The sequence below is a fragment of the Setaria italica genome, chromosome VI (assembly GCF_000263155.2).
Source record: "Setaria italica strain Yugu1 chromosome VI, Setaria_italica_v2.0, whole genome shotgun sequence".
In the NCBI taxonomy this organism is placed as follows: Eukaryota; Viridiplantae; Streptophyta; class Magnoliopsida; order Poales; family Poaceae; genus Setaria; species Setaria italica.
In genome coordinates, this window is record NC_028455.1 from 22,649,990 (window position 1) to 22,663,405 (window position 13,416).

General features: G+C 42.9%; 1 protein-coding gene and 1 long non-coding RNA gene across 3 annotated transcripts; one reads left to right on the top strand and one right to left on the bottom strand.

Annotated features, from left to right (window-relative positions):
* The first annotated feature begins 4,834 nt into the window (after positions 1–4,834).
* On the top strand, positions 4,835–8,889 carry LOC101755192 (probable LRR receptor-like serine/threonine-protein kinase At3g47570). 2 transcript variants are annotated; one of them, XM_022827374.1, is made up of 3 exons: positions 4,835–5,457; positions 5,545–8,133; positions 8,289–8,889. In XM_022827374.1, exons 1-3 carry the CDS (start codon positions 5,118–5,120, stop codon positions 8,690–8,692), a joined length of 3,333 nt encoding a protein of 1,110 aa, XP_022683109.1. In that variant the 5' UTR covers positions 4,835–5,117; the 3' UTR covers positions 8,693–8,889. The 2 variants fall into 2 exon arrangements, with proteins under 2 accessions (XP_022683109.1, XP_004974655.3); XM_004974598.4 differs by having other exon boundaries at positions 4,835–8,133.
* On the bottom strand, positions 7,978–11,046 carry LOC105914639. Its single transcript, XR_001164310.2, has 5 exons — positions 10,032–11,046; positions 9,409–9,932; positions 9,098–9,224; positions 8,257–8,437; positions 7,978–8,112 (listed from the first exon to the last, which is right to left on the bottom strand). It is a non-coding gene; the product is annotated as an uncharacterized LOC105914639 (long non-coding RNA).
* Positions 11,047–13,416: the final 2,370 nt, after the last annotated feature.

Consider the following 13,416-nt stretch of genomic DNA (forward strand, 5'->3'; position numbering starts at 1 on the left):
TAAAACATCATTGCTCTCATCGTCCGAGGAATCATAATTCAACATATGCATGTTGGGACGATCAGATTATCCTTAGTTCAGCTTTCCTGAGCCAAAGCTCTTTGCAAAACTTGGGTAACATTAGCAAATTCATGACCCTCCAATTCATCTTTGGTATGGGACCGTAATCCATTAAAAGCTAATTCAGCTAGATCCCTCTCGGAGATAACAAGACTATAACAACGGTTTTTTACATCTCTAAACCTTCTGATATAATCAGCAACAGGCTCATCAGACTTTTGTTAAGTGACTCAATCTCAACTCATCATCTCCACTATAAAAATGATCATGCAATATATTGTTGATGGAGCTTAAATATTGATTAGGGGTGACATTTACCTACCAAATAGTACGACATAAATCGTTGTGCCAAGTTTGCATCCTCTCTTACCTACTTCTTTACGTTTTCCCGCATTTCATACTTACAACTTAAGTTCTTACTTAGAGTAATTTTTGTTAGGATTGACTCTTTGTTGCAAAATATTTTTATGGGTGGGTTCTTTCTCAATAGATCAACCGTAGATATACTCCTAAATAGCATGTTCTACTGAACTACGATGCAAAGTAGTGTAAGCTATTTAAAGTTTTAAGTTTATCTAATTCATTCATTCTCCATCTTGGGTTATACACGCGAGTGCCTATTCCTTTTAATAAGCTAAGGAGAAGAGCAAACTCATGTGCTCTCAAGGGAACAAAAGAAGATCTAGAACTGCCTATGATTTTATAATGTTGTTTAGATTATTCTTTTCCTACCTTAACTACTGCTGGAGGGTTCTCTTGAGCTCATACTTTGAGCGTGAATTTCCTCCTCACACATAGTTACAGGCCTCTGATGTTTTAAATGTACCATTTGGTTACACGGTCTAAAAAGTACCTTAAAAAGATATTACATATAAGATAGATTTTATATATATGAGTATAGATATAAGCCTCTGAGTATTAGATGATAATATAAAGAGTAGAGTTCACATATATTTGAAAATGAAGATAGATTTTATGTATATGAAGTGATCAAATATTGATACGTCTCCTAAAAAATGATTTAAAAATGATTTATTGATATATACATCAACGCAAAAAGTGATATAGGATTGTACGTAACATATATATTGAATTTGGGGACAAGACAACAACCCGTATAACATGAAATTTGGAAATCATCGAATCTATTGACGCGTGTATCAATGACACCTGTATAAATTCATATATTCATGGATCATAAAGGGCTATTGTCGACAGGGCGGCCGAGGGCAGTTCGTTACTGGAGGGTCTCCTGGGCATGGAGTTGAAGAGGAGCCCCAACCGCCTGCACCAAGATCCAAAAGGAAAATATGTCATCTATATATACACTCTTTACAATACTTCAGACTTCGTCTCAATTTATTTACATGATACAAAAATAAAACGTAAATTTGTTCCATAAACAAATGTTTTTTTTTCCATTTTTGCAACTTGCATATTAGTTCAAGAAAGGAAAGAAAGACCTAGCTTTGACATGAGGTTTGGAACAATGGAGGAAAATTAACATTACTACTGTGAGGCGATAAGGCATGGCCACTATTACACTAAGAGATCATCGGTACTTATGTGCCGTTATTTGGGGTAAGTACCTGAGGGCGTTAGCCCTAAAAGGGGCCTTACTAGTTTTCTAGTTTCAACCCATGTTTGCTAAATGTTGATGGGCTAGTCCTACCTTTTAGTGGTCTAAATAGATTTGTGACACCTTAAAAGCATCACCCAAACATAGCATTGGTTGATATTATTCTACACAGAGAGCCGGGAGAGGATGATCTTATGAATATACAAGCTCAACCACAAGTAGAGACATGTCATCAACAGATTTCAAACCTAGTGTGATTCAGACAAACCATCAATCTATTATCTCTGCCTCTGCTCTTGATTAAAAGCATGTAAAAACTAGGAGATCAAAATCCATAACCTTGGATCAGCTTGTCGTCCAAGGTTACAATACATACTTCTGTAAAAATCATAGTAAAAACAAATATTTAGTTTAGCACTTACATCCCTGATTCGAGGCTGCTAGGGGAACGAGGCTGCTCATGCTGATAAGAATTAGCTGGATCACCAGAAAAAATGTAACACGGAAGGAAGGGCACCCCAACATCATCGTATGAGAACCGAGAAGCTTTAATTCCTTGTGGTTCCAGGAGCTATCTATATAGGTATATGCCTAAACATCGGCCATTGCATAGGTATGACGTAGCAAGTTCAAATAGGAGCCTCGGACGCGTTTATGAATCCCATTTCACTATCTTGGATTTGGTAAAATGCTTGACTCAAGACAAATCAAAAACTGGAAGGGAAGAAGAGCTTGGGAAGGTGCCAAGTGCCATGAAGAACCAGTTTGCAACTTTTGAACCTGATTCCTTGAAACGGTCAAAATATGGCTTATCGCCAGTGCAGTTTGACCACTCCACTTAGAATCAAATTTTCCACAGAGATGCCATTGTACTGACACAATGCGCGTGCAATAAATTAAAATGTGACTAGTCAATGTGATACCATCAAAGCGGGATTGCAGTGGGATCTTTGTGACTTGACTAATTTCTTTCATATGCGCAAGTCACCTCTTGGACCATTAGATTTATGTTGAATTGTCGAGATCTTAATTTTTTTTTAAAAATCATGTTTTTCCACGTGTGGCTAAAACATTTTTTATTAAGCGAACATTTTCCGTTGTAATCTAGAACACTTCTCATGAGGTTGACACATTTTTTTTTATCGAGGGGAACATATCTTTTTGTTGTAACTTGGAACATTAATTTTATTAAGCAGAACCTTCTTTTGTTGCGTAGAATATTTTTGTTGTTGGAGTATTTTTCAAGACAATAACATTTATTTCATTTAGTTGACTGATTTTTGTATCGCAGTGAACAATTTTACACTAATCAAAGCAATTTGATGACAATCCTACGGTCCTAAAACTTTACCCGTGTGTAACAGTGCAAGCAACATACATGGAGCAAATCTGTTTAAGAGAAGTTCTTCATGTGTAAGATACCTAACGGGTTATATAGGGCCTGTTTGGTAGAGCTCCAGCTCTGAAAAAATAGCTCCAAATCCATAGATCCAGTTAGCTCCACCATAGAGCTGCTCCACCGTGGATCTAATATCTCAAAAAGCGTTTGGTACAGCTCCATTCTTGTCTTTATCTCACTGGCAATTTGGGCCCATGCATCAGAATAAAAAAATCTCCTTCCTGGCGCTGTTGCACGCACGGTTGAGGTGCTGGCGGGCACAGTCTCGCCGGCGGCCAGGCGGCCTCGCGCGCGGGCGGGCGCGGCCTCGCCGGCGGCCGGGGGCGGGGCGGGGCGTGGTGGCTGGCGGGCGCGGCCTCACCGGCGGCCGGGTGCGGGGCGGGGCTCCGGCGGGCGGGACGGCGCTCGATAGGGCAGGGTGCGCTGGCCGCCGGCGGAGCGAGACGGCGCTCCGACGGGCGGGGCGGTGCTCCGGCGGGTACGGGGTGGCGCTCCGGCGGGCGGGGCGTGGCGGGGCTGTGGCGAGCGGGGCGCGGCCATGGCAGCGCGAGCAGAGAAGGAAGCAATGCAGAAATAGAACGAACCGGTCATTTTCCACTAATGAGTGGCAGTGGTGGGTAATTTCCTCCAACTCCACCAAATTTGATTTCGTGGAGCACCCCCTGAGGTGCTCCACCAAATCCATGGATCTGGGGGTAGATCCACCATTTTCGTGGAGCAGATCTGTGGTGGAGTTGCTGGATCTCAAACCGTTTGGTTGAAAAAATCTAGAGCAGGGCTATTTTTGAGGATCTGGAGCTGCGTGGAGCTCTACCAAACAGGCCCTATACTATGACCTCATGGATCATCGTTACCTGTTAGAGACAAGAGAACTGTGGTAGATACTGGATACACTTTGAACGATAACCCTCGCTTTGGCAGTTAAGGGCCGAGTGGCTAGTATGAGGCTAGGTTCAGCCTGAGACTAGCAATTGTGGTACCATGCTTGTAGGAGGATGGCATGTTGGTGTAAGGGGATGGCAGATGCCTTAGCTATTTGCTATGGCCCATGTTCAGCCTGTGAGGAGAGTTTTACGTTCCCGGAGTGACCTCTTGCGGGAGGATGCGTCCAAACTTTAGGAAAGCAAGATTCCTAGAGTGTCTGTTCTTAGATAGGTGGGGTTTCGTTTGGTCGGCTTATTACTAAAACTGACCTAATATGCAGATGCAGATGGTGACGTGAACCTAATATGTAGATGGTGACGTGAATCTGTCCTATTTCTTTAGGATAGTTCTTGAGATTTTAGGGTTTGACTTGGACCACAAGTTCAACCGCGATAGATGGTATGGCTCAAGGTTGCCAGATAATCATGAAAATTTCTGAAATATTTTATTCGATATGGTATAATAATGTATATTCACCCACGTGATTTAAACCTAAAATGCAACTTGATATAATGGAGAAAAAAATAAAAAATTCATTATGGGGTTATCTGAACCGGTTCGAAAAGTTTTGGGACTAAATCGAGTCTATTTTGTATGGAGTGAAAATGGAAAAATCAAATAACTGGGGATAGTAAAATAGAATTTCTTTTTGCATATCTAAATATCAATATTTTGCAAATAGCAGCAGGATATTCTTATTTAGTACTAGCCGCAGGCGGATTCACTAATTCAACAAAAAAACGTGTTGAATGTGATATCTCAATCGGTATGTTTCTTTGGTCCTTTATGACGCACGAACGCAGCTTTGGGCATTATTACATCGGCGTCAATAATCATACATCATCACAATACGAAAATCACCGACTCCCACGCATAAAAGAGACGACTATACATTGGCCGCGTTTGGACGGCTAAGTAATAATTACGTTCAAATTGGAAAGCGAGTGCTGAAACTTCGGATACAATTGCATCGCCAACTGTCACGTGATAGACTATTCATCCATGACTCTTGACTTGAAGATCTTGCAAGGCTTGTGTCACTGTAAAAGCTGATGACGATTGTATTGCATTAGGTGGGAAATTAAACTTGCACAAGACAATATTCAAAACCATCAGTAGTAAACTTGGTTGCCGGACTCGTGCTCCGGAATTGGCATGAGGCTCTACATAAGATCAAGCAGAATGATAAACACACCCATGCACAGCAATAAGATGCCTCGCATAACAATCTACAACGCCTCCTTCCTGCCACCGCTTTCTTTCATCTTCTTCAGCTTACTTGCCCTGTGTCCAAATTTGCACGCCTCATCTGGAACCTTCAATGAATCCGATGCCCTTCTCTGCCTCAAATCTCAGCTCCGCGACCCAGGAGGAGCACTAGCATCATGGAGAAACGACTCCCCTGCGTTCTGCGAGTGGCACGGGGTGACATGTGCCACTAAACAGAACGCATCTCGAGTCATCGCACTGGATCTTGAATCGGAGGACATTTCTGGTAACATCTTCCCATGTGTTGCTAACCTCAGCTTCCTTGAAAGGATCCACATGCCCAATAATCAGCTCAATGGCCATATTTCTCCAGTCATCAGCCGATTAACCTGGCTTCAGTACCTCAACCTCAGCATGAACTCCCTTAGTGGTGAGATACCAGAGACAATATCTTCGTGTTCTCGCCTTGAGGCCATCGACCTTTATAGCAATGCATTACAAGGTGAGATCCCTCCAGGTCTTAGTCAGTGTTTGTCTCTTAAAAGTATTATTCTTAGCAACAACAATCTTCGTGGGAGCATCCCTCCAGAACTTGGCTTGCTTCCCAATCTTTCTGCCCTGTTCCTCCCTAGCAATTATCTGACAGGCAACATTCCTGAGTTTTTGGGGAAGAGCAACTATCTGACGTGGGTAAATCTACAGAATAATAGCCTTAGTGGACGAATACCAGCCGCTCTATTCAACAGCACAACCCTTTCTTACATAGATCTCTCAAACAATAACCTTTCTGGGTCTGTCCCGCCTTTCAGGCAGTGGCAGGCATCGTCCTCAGTACTGCAGTACCTTAGCTTAGATAAAAATAAGCTCTCTGGAGAGATTCCTCACTCACTTGGTAACCTTGCTTCCTTATCTTCATTACTCCTTTCTCATAACAATTTACATGGACAGATCCCAGAGAGCTTCAGTAACCTTACAAGTTTGAAAACACTAAACCTCAATTATAACAACTTGTCAGGCACTGTTCCACCAGCACTTTATAACATCTCTTCTCTTATTTTTCTTGGCCTTGGTGCCAACCAACTCGTCGGGAGGCTTCCTGCCGACATTGGTAACACCCTTACAAGCATCACAAATTTGATATTGGAAGGGAACAAGTTTGAAGGGCCAATTCCTTCTTCCCTTGACAACGCCTCAAACTTGCAAGTTCTAAACCTTCGTAGCAACACATTCGCAGGTGTTATTCCTTCACTAGGATCCCTTTCCAAATTGAGTTACCTAGATCTGGGTGCTAACAGGCTTGAAGCTGGAGACTGGACTTTCTTATCCTCTCTAAAAAACAGCACCCAGTTACTCCAATTATGGTTGGATAGAAACCACCTTCAAGGAGTAATATCTACTTATATTACCAATATTTCAAAAAGCTTAAAGGTCCTCGTGCTGATAGAAAATAAATTGACAGGACCTATACCATCAGAGATTGGAAATTTCATGAACCTCACTGTCCTTCAAGTAGATAACAACTTACTCTCAGGATATATTCCAGACATGCTTGGAAACCTCCGAAACTTGTCCATCCTAACCTTATCCCGCAACAAACTTTCTGGAGAAATACCACAATCAATTGGTAAATTGGATCAGCTTACTAAGCTTAATTTTGGGGGAAATGATTTGACTGGACTCATACCTTCTAGCATAAATGGTTGTAAACGTTTGACGACACTCAACCTTTCTTCCAATAGCTTATACGGAGCTATACCTGAGGAACTATTTTCAATATCTACGCTTTCTGAAGGCTTAGACCTGTCGTATAACCAACTCACTGGAGACATACCATTGGAGATTGGTAGATTAATTAATCTGAATTTACTAAGTCTTTCCAACAATCAATTATCAGGTGAGATTCCCACCACACTTGGTCAGTGCCTTCTTTTGGATTCTCTCCACTTGGAGAAAAATTTCCTGAAAGGAAGCATCCCAAATTCTTTTATCAGCTTACAAGGCATCTCTGAGATGGATCTTTCCCAGAATAACTTGTCAGGTAGAATTCCTGAATATTTTGAGTCCTTCACCTTGTTACGTTTTCTAAATCTATCCTTCAATGACCTTGAGGGGGCCGTCCCTGGAGGTGGCGTGTTTGCCAATGCGAGTGACGTGTTCATCAGAGGAAACAGCAAACTGTGTGCAACTTCTCCAATTCCGCATGTACCACTCTGCAGGACATCAGCACATAAAAGGAAGAGTACAAAATATATTGTATCTGTAGTAGTTCCACTTTCTACTATGGTTGCAGCCATCGCGGCATGTGTTGCAGTCATTATTCTGAAGAAGAAAAGGCAAGCTAAGACGCTCACTGACCAATCACTCAAGCAGTTCAAGAATTTCTCATACACTGACTTATTCAAAGCAACAGATGGTTTCTCTCCAAACAATCTTGTTGGTTCAGGAAGATTTGGAATGGTATACAAAGGTCAGTTGAAGTTTGAATTATGTGCAGTAGCCATAAAGGTATTCAGGTCCGACCAACTTGGAGCACCAAACAACTTCCTCTCTGAATGCGAGGCTCTAAGAAACACTCGCCATCGGAATCTTTTAAGAGTGATAAGTGTATGTTCAACCTTTGATCCAATAGGAACTGAATTCAAAGCGCTCATTCTTGAGTACATGGGTAATGGTAACCTAGAGGGCTGGCTCCATCCAGAAGAATACAGAAAGAGCACAAAAGGACCACTGAGTTTAGACTCACGGCTTAAAATAGCTTTGGATGTTGCTGCTGCCCTAGATTATCTTCATAATCGATGCGCTCCTCCTTTGGTTCATTGCGATCTAAAGCCAAGCAATGTGCTTCTGAATGATGAAATGGTTGCATGCCTTGGTGACTTTGGGCTTGCAAAGTTTCTATCCAGTGACTCTTCAACATCGAGCATTGCAGGACCCAGAGGATCTGTCGGATACATTGCACCAGGTAGGGACATAAATTGTCTTTTCTTTGATGTAATATATGCATATTATTTGTCACATAAAGATGTGTTGATAGTTGATACAATATGAACCAACTTTCTACTATTGAACAAAGTTAAGTGCATACCTTTTTTTATAAAGTTTTGCACAATATTGCAGAGTATGGCATGGGGTGCAAAGTTTCAATTGAGGGTGACATCTACAGCTATGGAATCATGCTTCTAGAGATGATCACAGGAAAGCGTCCAACCGATGAGATGTTTAAGGACGGTATAAACCTTCGCGGCTTCGTGAAGTCATCCCTTCCACTGAAAATAAATGAGATCTTAGAACCCAATCTCACCCGATATCTTGAAGGTGAAGACATAGATCAAGTAATGGGTGGGATCCAAAAGTGTGCTCTGCAGCTAGCTAATCTTGGCCTGGTATGCTCTGAGATGTCTCCCAAGGACCGGCCAACAACAGAGGATGTTTATGCTGAAATCTTATCCATTAAAGAAGAGTTTTCAGCTAAACTGGATACCAGTGTAGTGGTCTCACTTTTGCATCATGGTTGTGTCTGAGAAAAGACTTATCTGAGGCAGTGGATTAAATAAATATGTAATTCCAAGGCAAACAGAATTGATAGATAAGCTCCAAGTATAGGAAACTGTAATAATACATGGACAATCTCTGTTCCACAAGAGAACAATTTGGTGTATGTTATTAAGTTTCAACCCTCAATGTTGTGCTAATTTAGACGATAAACATTTTACATAGATATCCAGAGATTCATTGAATTACAGTGTGCTTGGTTTGAGACAATCAGACAAGGGATGATTCGGAGTCGTCCTATAAAAAAAAGAAGGTGATTTGATTTGTATCACAGGACCCCATCACCCCGTCCGTGAACAAGTTGTTTCGTGCAGGGTTAGTCATAAGCCAACATGCAAGACTCGTGCTGCAAAAAATATTCAGACCAGGCTAACCTGTGTGCATGCAGGACCAGCCCATGCCGGATGGAATCAATTGCCAAACCAAATAGGCCGTTATTGTTCTACTGTGCAACACCATGATCCATGAGCATGACTGATTTTGAGCTCATAATTTGCTGCTCTGCAGTTAAATATGATCTCGCTTCAAATAGTGGATTGGGACATTAATAACGACTCGATTGCCTTCTAGACTGACGTCCGACAACTTACTCCTAGATTTAATTCATTAACTTAAACATGATCTTAATCTTAGCCTAATCATGATCACTAACTTAATTAATGCGGAATACTTAGATTAAACTGACCAGAGTCTTGAAGTGCCATCTGTAGTCGTAGATGAATTGTTTTAGATGAAGCAGTAATCTTATTCTTCACCAGATTAGGAGCTTCTTGCTCCTGGTTAATGAAGAACTGAATCTGGAAGTAGAGGAGCAGCCTCCAGACATGGTAATTGGGCTTCCAACCCCTCCAGTGCCCGACCCGTGTTTTGACTAATGACGTGATTAGGTGCATTAAGCATCAACTCTTCACTTATAGCACTGTGGGGTCAGGGCCGACTCCAGATAACCCTTAGGGTCGCCTGCCGATCATGACGACACTAGTAACAAACTCACTAATCTCTCTTATGTTTGTTGGTGCAGGTGGATATGCACGTAATGTTGGTGTTGGTCAAGATCACATTCCAACACTTGCACATTGCGTATTTGCAGCTGGAGCGCTCCATCTGACCAATTCTCTATCGCCGGCCAGTTGGCACTTTTGAGCATATTTCGTGCAATTATCCTGCACCACCACCAGTTTGCATCGTCCTCCTAACCGCATTGACAGCCTACACATTGAGATCATGCTGAAACGCCGGCAAAAACAGCCTTGACAACGGCGATACGGAAAGAAACAGACGGTCAGTGAGACGTAAACGAAAGCTTACTTGTCCCAGGTGTTGGTGATTCCCGTCCAACTCTTGCATCAAGAAACAGACTGTCAACTGCAACGAGCAAAAGGGCAAATGTGGCTTCATCTGCGCCTTCGCTTGTGCCAGATTCCCAGACTACGCGTACCCAGCAATGAGCGTGTTCCAAGAGACGGTATTCCGCTCCGGCATTCCGTCGAACACACAGCGAGCATCGCTCAAGCGGCCACATCTCGCGTAAACGTCGAGGAACGCGCTAGCGGGGATGACGTCGTCGGCGAGGCCGGACTTGACGGCGAACGGCTGCAGCTGGGCGCCGAGCGCGGGGAGACGGCGGAGCGGAGCGCGGAGGCGAGGGCGAAAGTGCTGGCGGCGAGGCCCCGCGCGTGCACGGCCCGGAGGAGGCGACATGCGTCCGGGTGCGCGCCCGCGGCGACGTGCGCGTTCCATGAGATCGCGTCGGGGCGCGGGATCTCGTCGAACACCCGGCGCGCGGCGGCGAGGCCGAAGCCGGGAAGGGTGGCGGCGGAGTAGCCGGTGAGCAGCTGGTTCCAGAGCGTGGGGAGGAGGGCGGCGTGGGACCTGGCGGCGGCGGCGCATGCGCAGCGGCGGGGTGACTGGGACGCGCGGGCGGGCATTTGCGGAGCGCAGCTGGGTGGGATGATTTGTGTTTGGCACATTGCCAAACTAATCGAGACCCACGACGTATAAACTGGCCAGAAATTGAGAGATTACAGTTTCTCCTGATGCTGCCTTCATTCTCTGCTAGAAATTTTCGTAAATTTTCGATACATGCGGATGCTGCTGCAAAATTTGTAGGGTTCAGAACTCCGGTATTTGCAGATGCTGCTGCAATCTTTTTGCGCAGCCTGATGTAGATGAATGAGCTTACCGGTAATGCCTGCCTCTGCAAAGTGCGAACACATGTTGCTCAGTTCTGGGAAACCATCAAGCCTTATTACCTGCAATATGCAAATACAAGAAATACCCGACCAAGTGCCGAGAGGCGAGAGATAGGCCTACATACATCACACGAGCTCACTCACAGATGATACAAGAAATTCGGCAAAGCACTCGGAATCGAATGGCATTGGAATCACTGTTGAAACCATACCGCACCTCGTCAGGCCGAATGGCCGACAAACACGTCTCTAGAGAGTTGGCGCAGGCATGTCAGGCTCAAAAGATGTGTTGCCACCTAAATTGCTATACATCAGCAGTCTCATAGGTCGTCTCATATAGTGCCACGTAAGATTTTTGATGATGTGAAGGATAGAGAGCGAGGAGAGAGAAAGAGGTCGTTGTTCCACGAAACAACCGCCTCATAAGCTAAATTTTAGGACTGAGACAACTTAACAATCATTGTGCAAGTTGTTGTCATGCAACTCATAATATTTCTTTTCTCATATCCAAAATTAAGGAATTATACAGCTTTACCAGATAACTTATAAGACAACGCATTGTACGGGTTGTTTGTTGAGTCATCTCAAGATTATATGTCAATGTATGAGATCGCCTATTAAACGACACTAGCTCCATAATCACAGTGGGATCAAATGTCCGAAGATGATCACAAACTTACGGGAGATTAGAGGGATTCATCATGCTTTATGACATGTACAACAGGCACAGATCAAAGAGGGAGAGCAAGCCCAGATCATCTGATTCTCCTCAGCAAACCAGGAATAACCGCCTAAATTAACAACATATCTCTCTACCAAATACTACATCTGCAAGGGAAACACGGAACCTAAATGTGATTTCTTCGTTACTTCTGCACAACAAAATTCAAAGTGCAAGCGAACTAAAAAAAATAACTGGGAGAGCAATTGGAATTGTAAAGCTCTTATGCGGAAGTTGAAATGCCCATCTTTGCAAGGAACGCAATTTGCAGCTGTCCTGGTGAAGGTTCGGAAATGTAACAATTCACAAACATGCCGGAAGGTGTCTTGCACAAGGTTCAAAAAATGTAAGAATTCACAATCATGCCATAACCTGTCTTGGAGGTTAGCAAAATGTAACAATTCATAAACATGCCAGAAACTGTCTTGGAGAAGGTTCGAAATATGTAACATCACAACATGCCATGCCAAAACGCTCATCATGGTATCAAGAATTGGTTTGATCAGCGTATCAGGCGGACAAACAATAAGTTCAGGGAAACAGTTGCTGGTGACGGGGTGTTTGGAGGGGGCTAAACTTTAGCGCTGTCACATTAGACGTTCGGATGCTAATTAGGAGGATTAAACATAAGCTAATTACAAAACTAATAGTAGAACCCCTAGGCTAAATCGCGAGACGAATCTATTAAGCCTAATTACTCCATCATTAGCGAATGGCATGGACTAATTAGGCTTAATAGATTCGTCTCACGATTTAGCCTAGGAATTGTGCAATTAGTTTTGTAATTAGCCTACATTTAATACTCCTAATTAGCATCCGAACATCCAATGTGACATGTTTAGCCCCTGTCTCCCAAACACCCCCGAAATAAACAGAAGAATTTTTCAAATGCAAGATCTTCCTCCCTTCAAGTCGCTCATATCAGTGCCAGCTTTATGGGCATCGAAGATGAACTTATATAATGTTTTGCTATAATACACCCGGATGCATCCTGTACATAAAATGCACCCAGCCCGGTGGACGCACCAGGCCAAACATGGGTGCGTGATTCCTAAATTAATTTGTATCTTCAACCTACCACGTAACGCCACCTAACATACAAATCCTATCAGACTGCATGCATGCATGCATGGAATCTTTTGTTGGTTCAAATCTTTGAAACAATTTTTCTCCTAAACCGTAGCCCCGATTGACAAACCGTTTGTTGCATCCGACTCAAAAAAAATATTCTTAACAAAACTAGATCCAATATGGATATATTTTTTATCGTTTAATTGAGTTGCATCTCTATGTACTAACAATTGTAACTCTGTCTACCACCTAGTTGCAACTAGTTAGTATTATCTGCATTTGGTCACTATAATCCTGTCAAGTTGCAATTCTAAGTTGCAAGCATATCTTGTTGCAACCAGAGTAGCAACTATGTTGCAGCTGAGTAGTAACTAGTTGCATAAGTAGTAACTGGGTTACAATTCGGTAGCAGTAACTGGTTGCAACAAGTAGTGATTGTGTAGTAATGAGTTGCAACCACTACTATTTGGGTTTGCAATCGGACAGTAACTTGTTGGGAAACAATTAGGTTGTGACTGGTTGCAACACATGATAACGGGTTGCAATTCGGAGTTGGAAGCATATCTGGTTGCAATTAGAGTAGTAACTAGGTTGCAACTGAGTAGTGAATAATTGCAACTAGAAGTAATAACAAGGTTACACTAGGTTATAATTAGTTTCAACCAGTGCTAAACTAAATTACAATTATATTGTAGAAGTGCTTGTAACT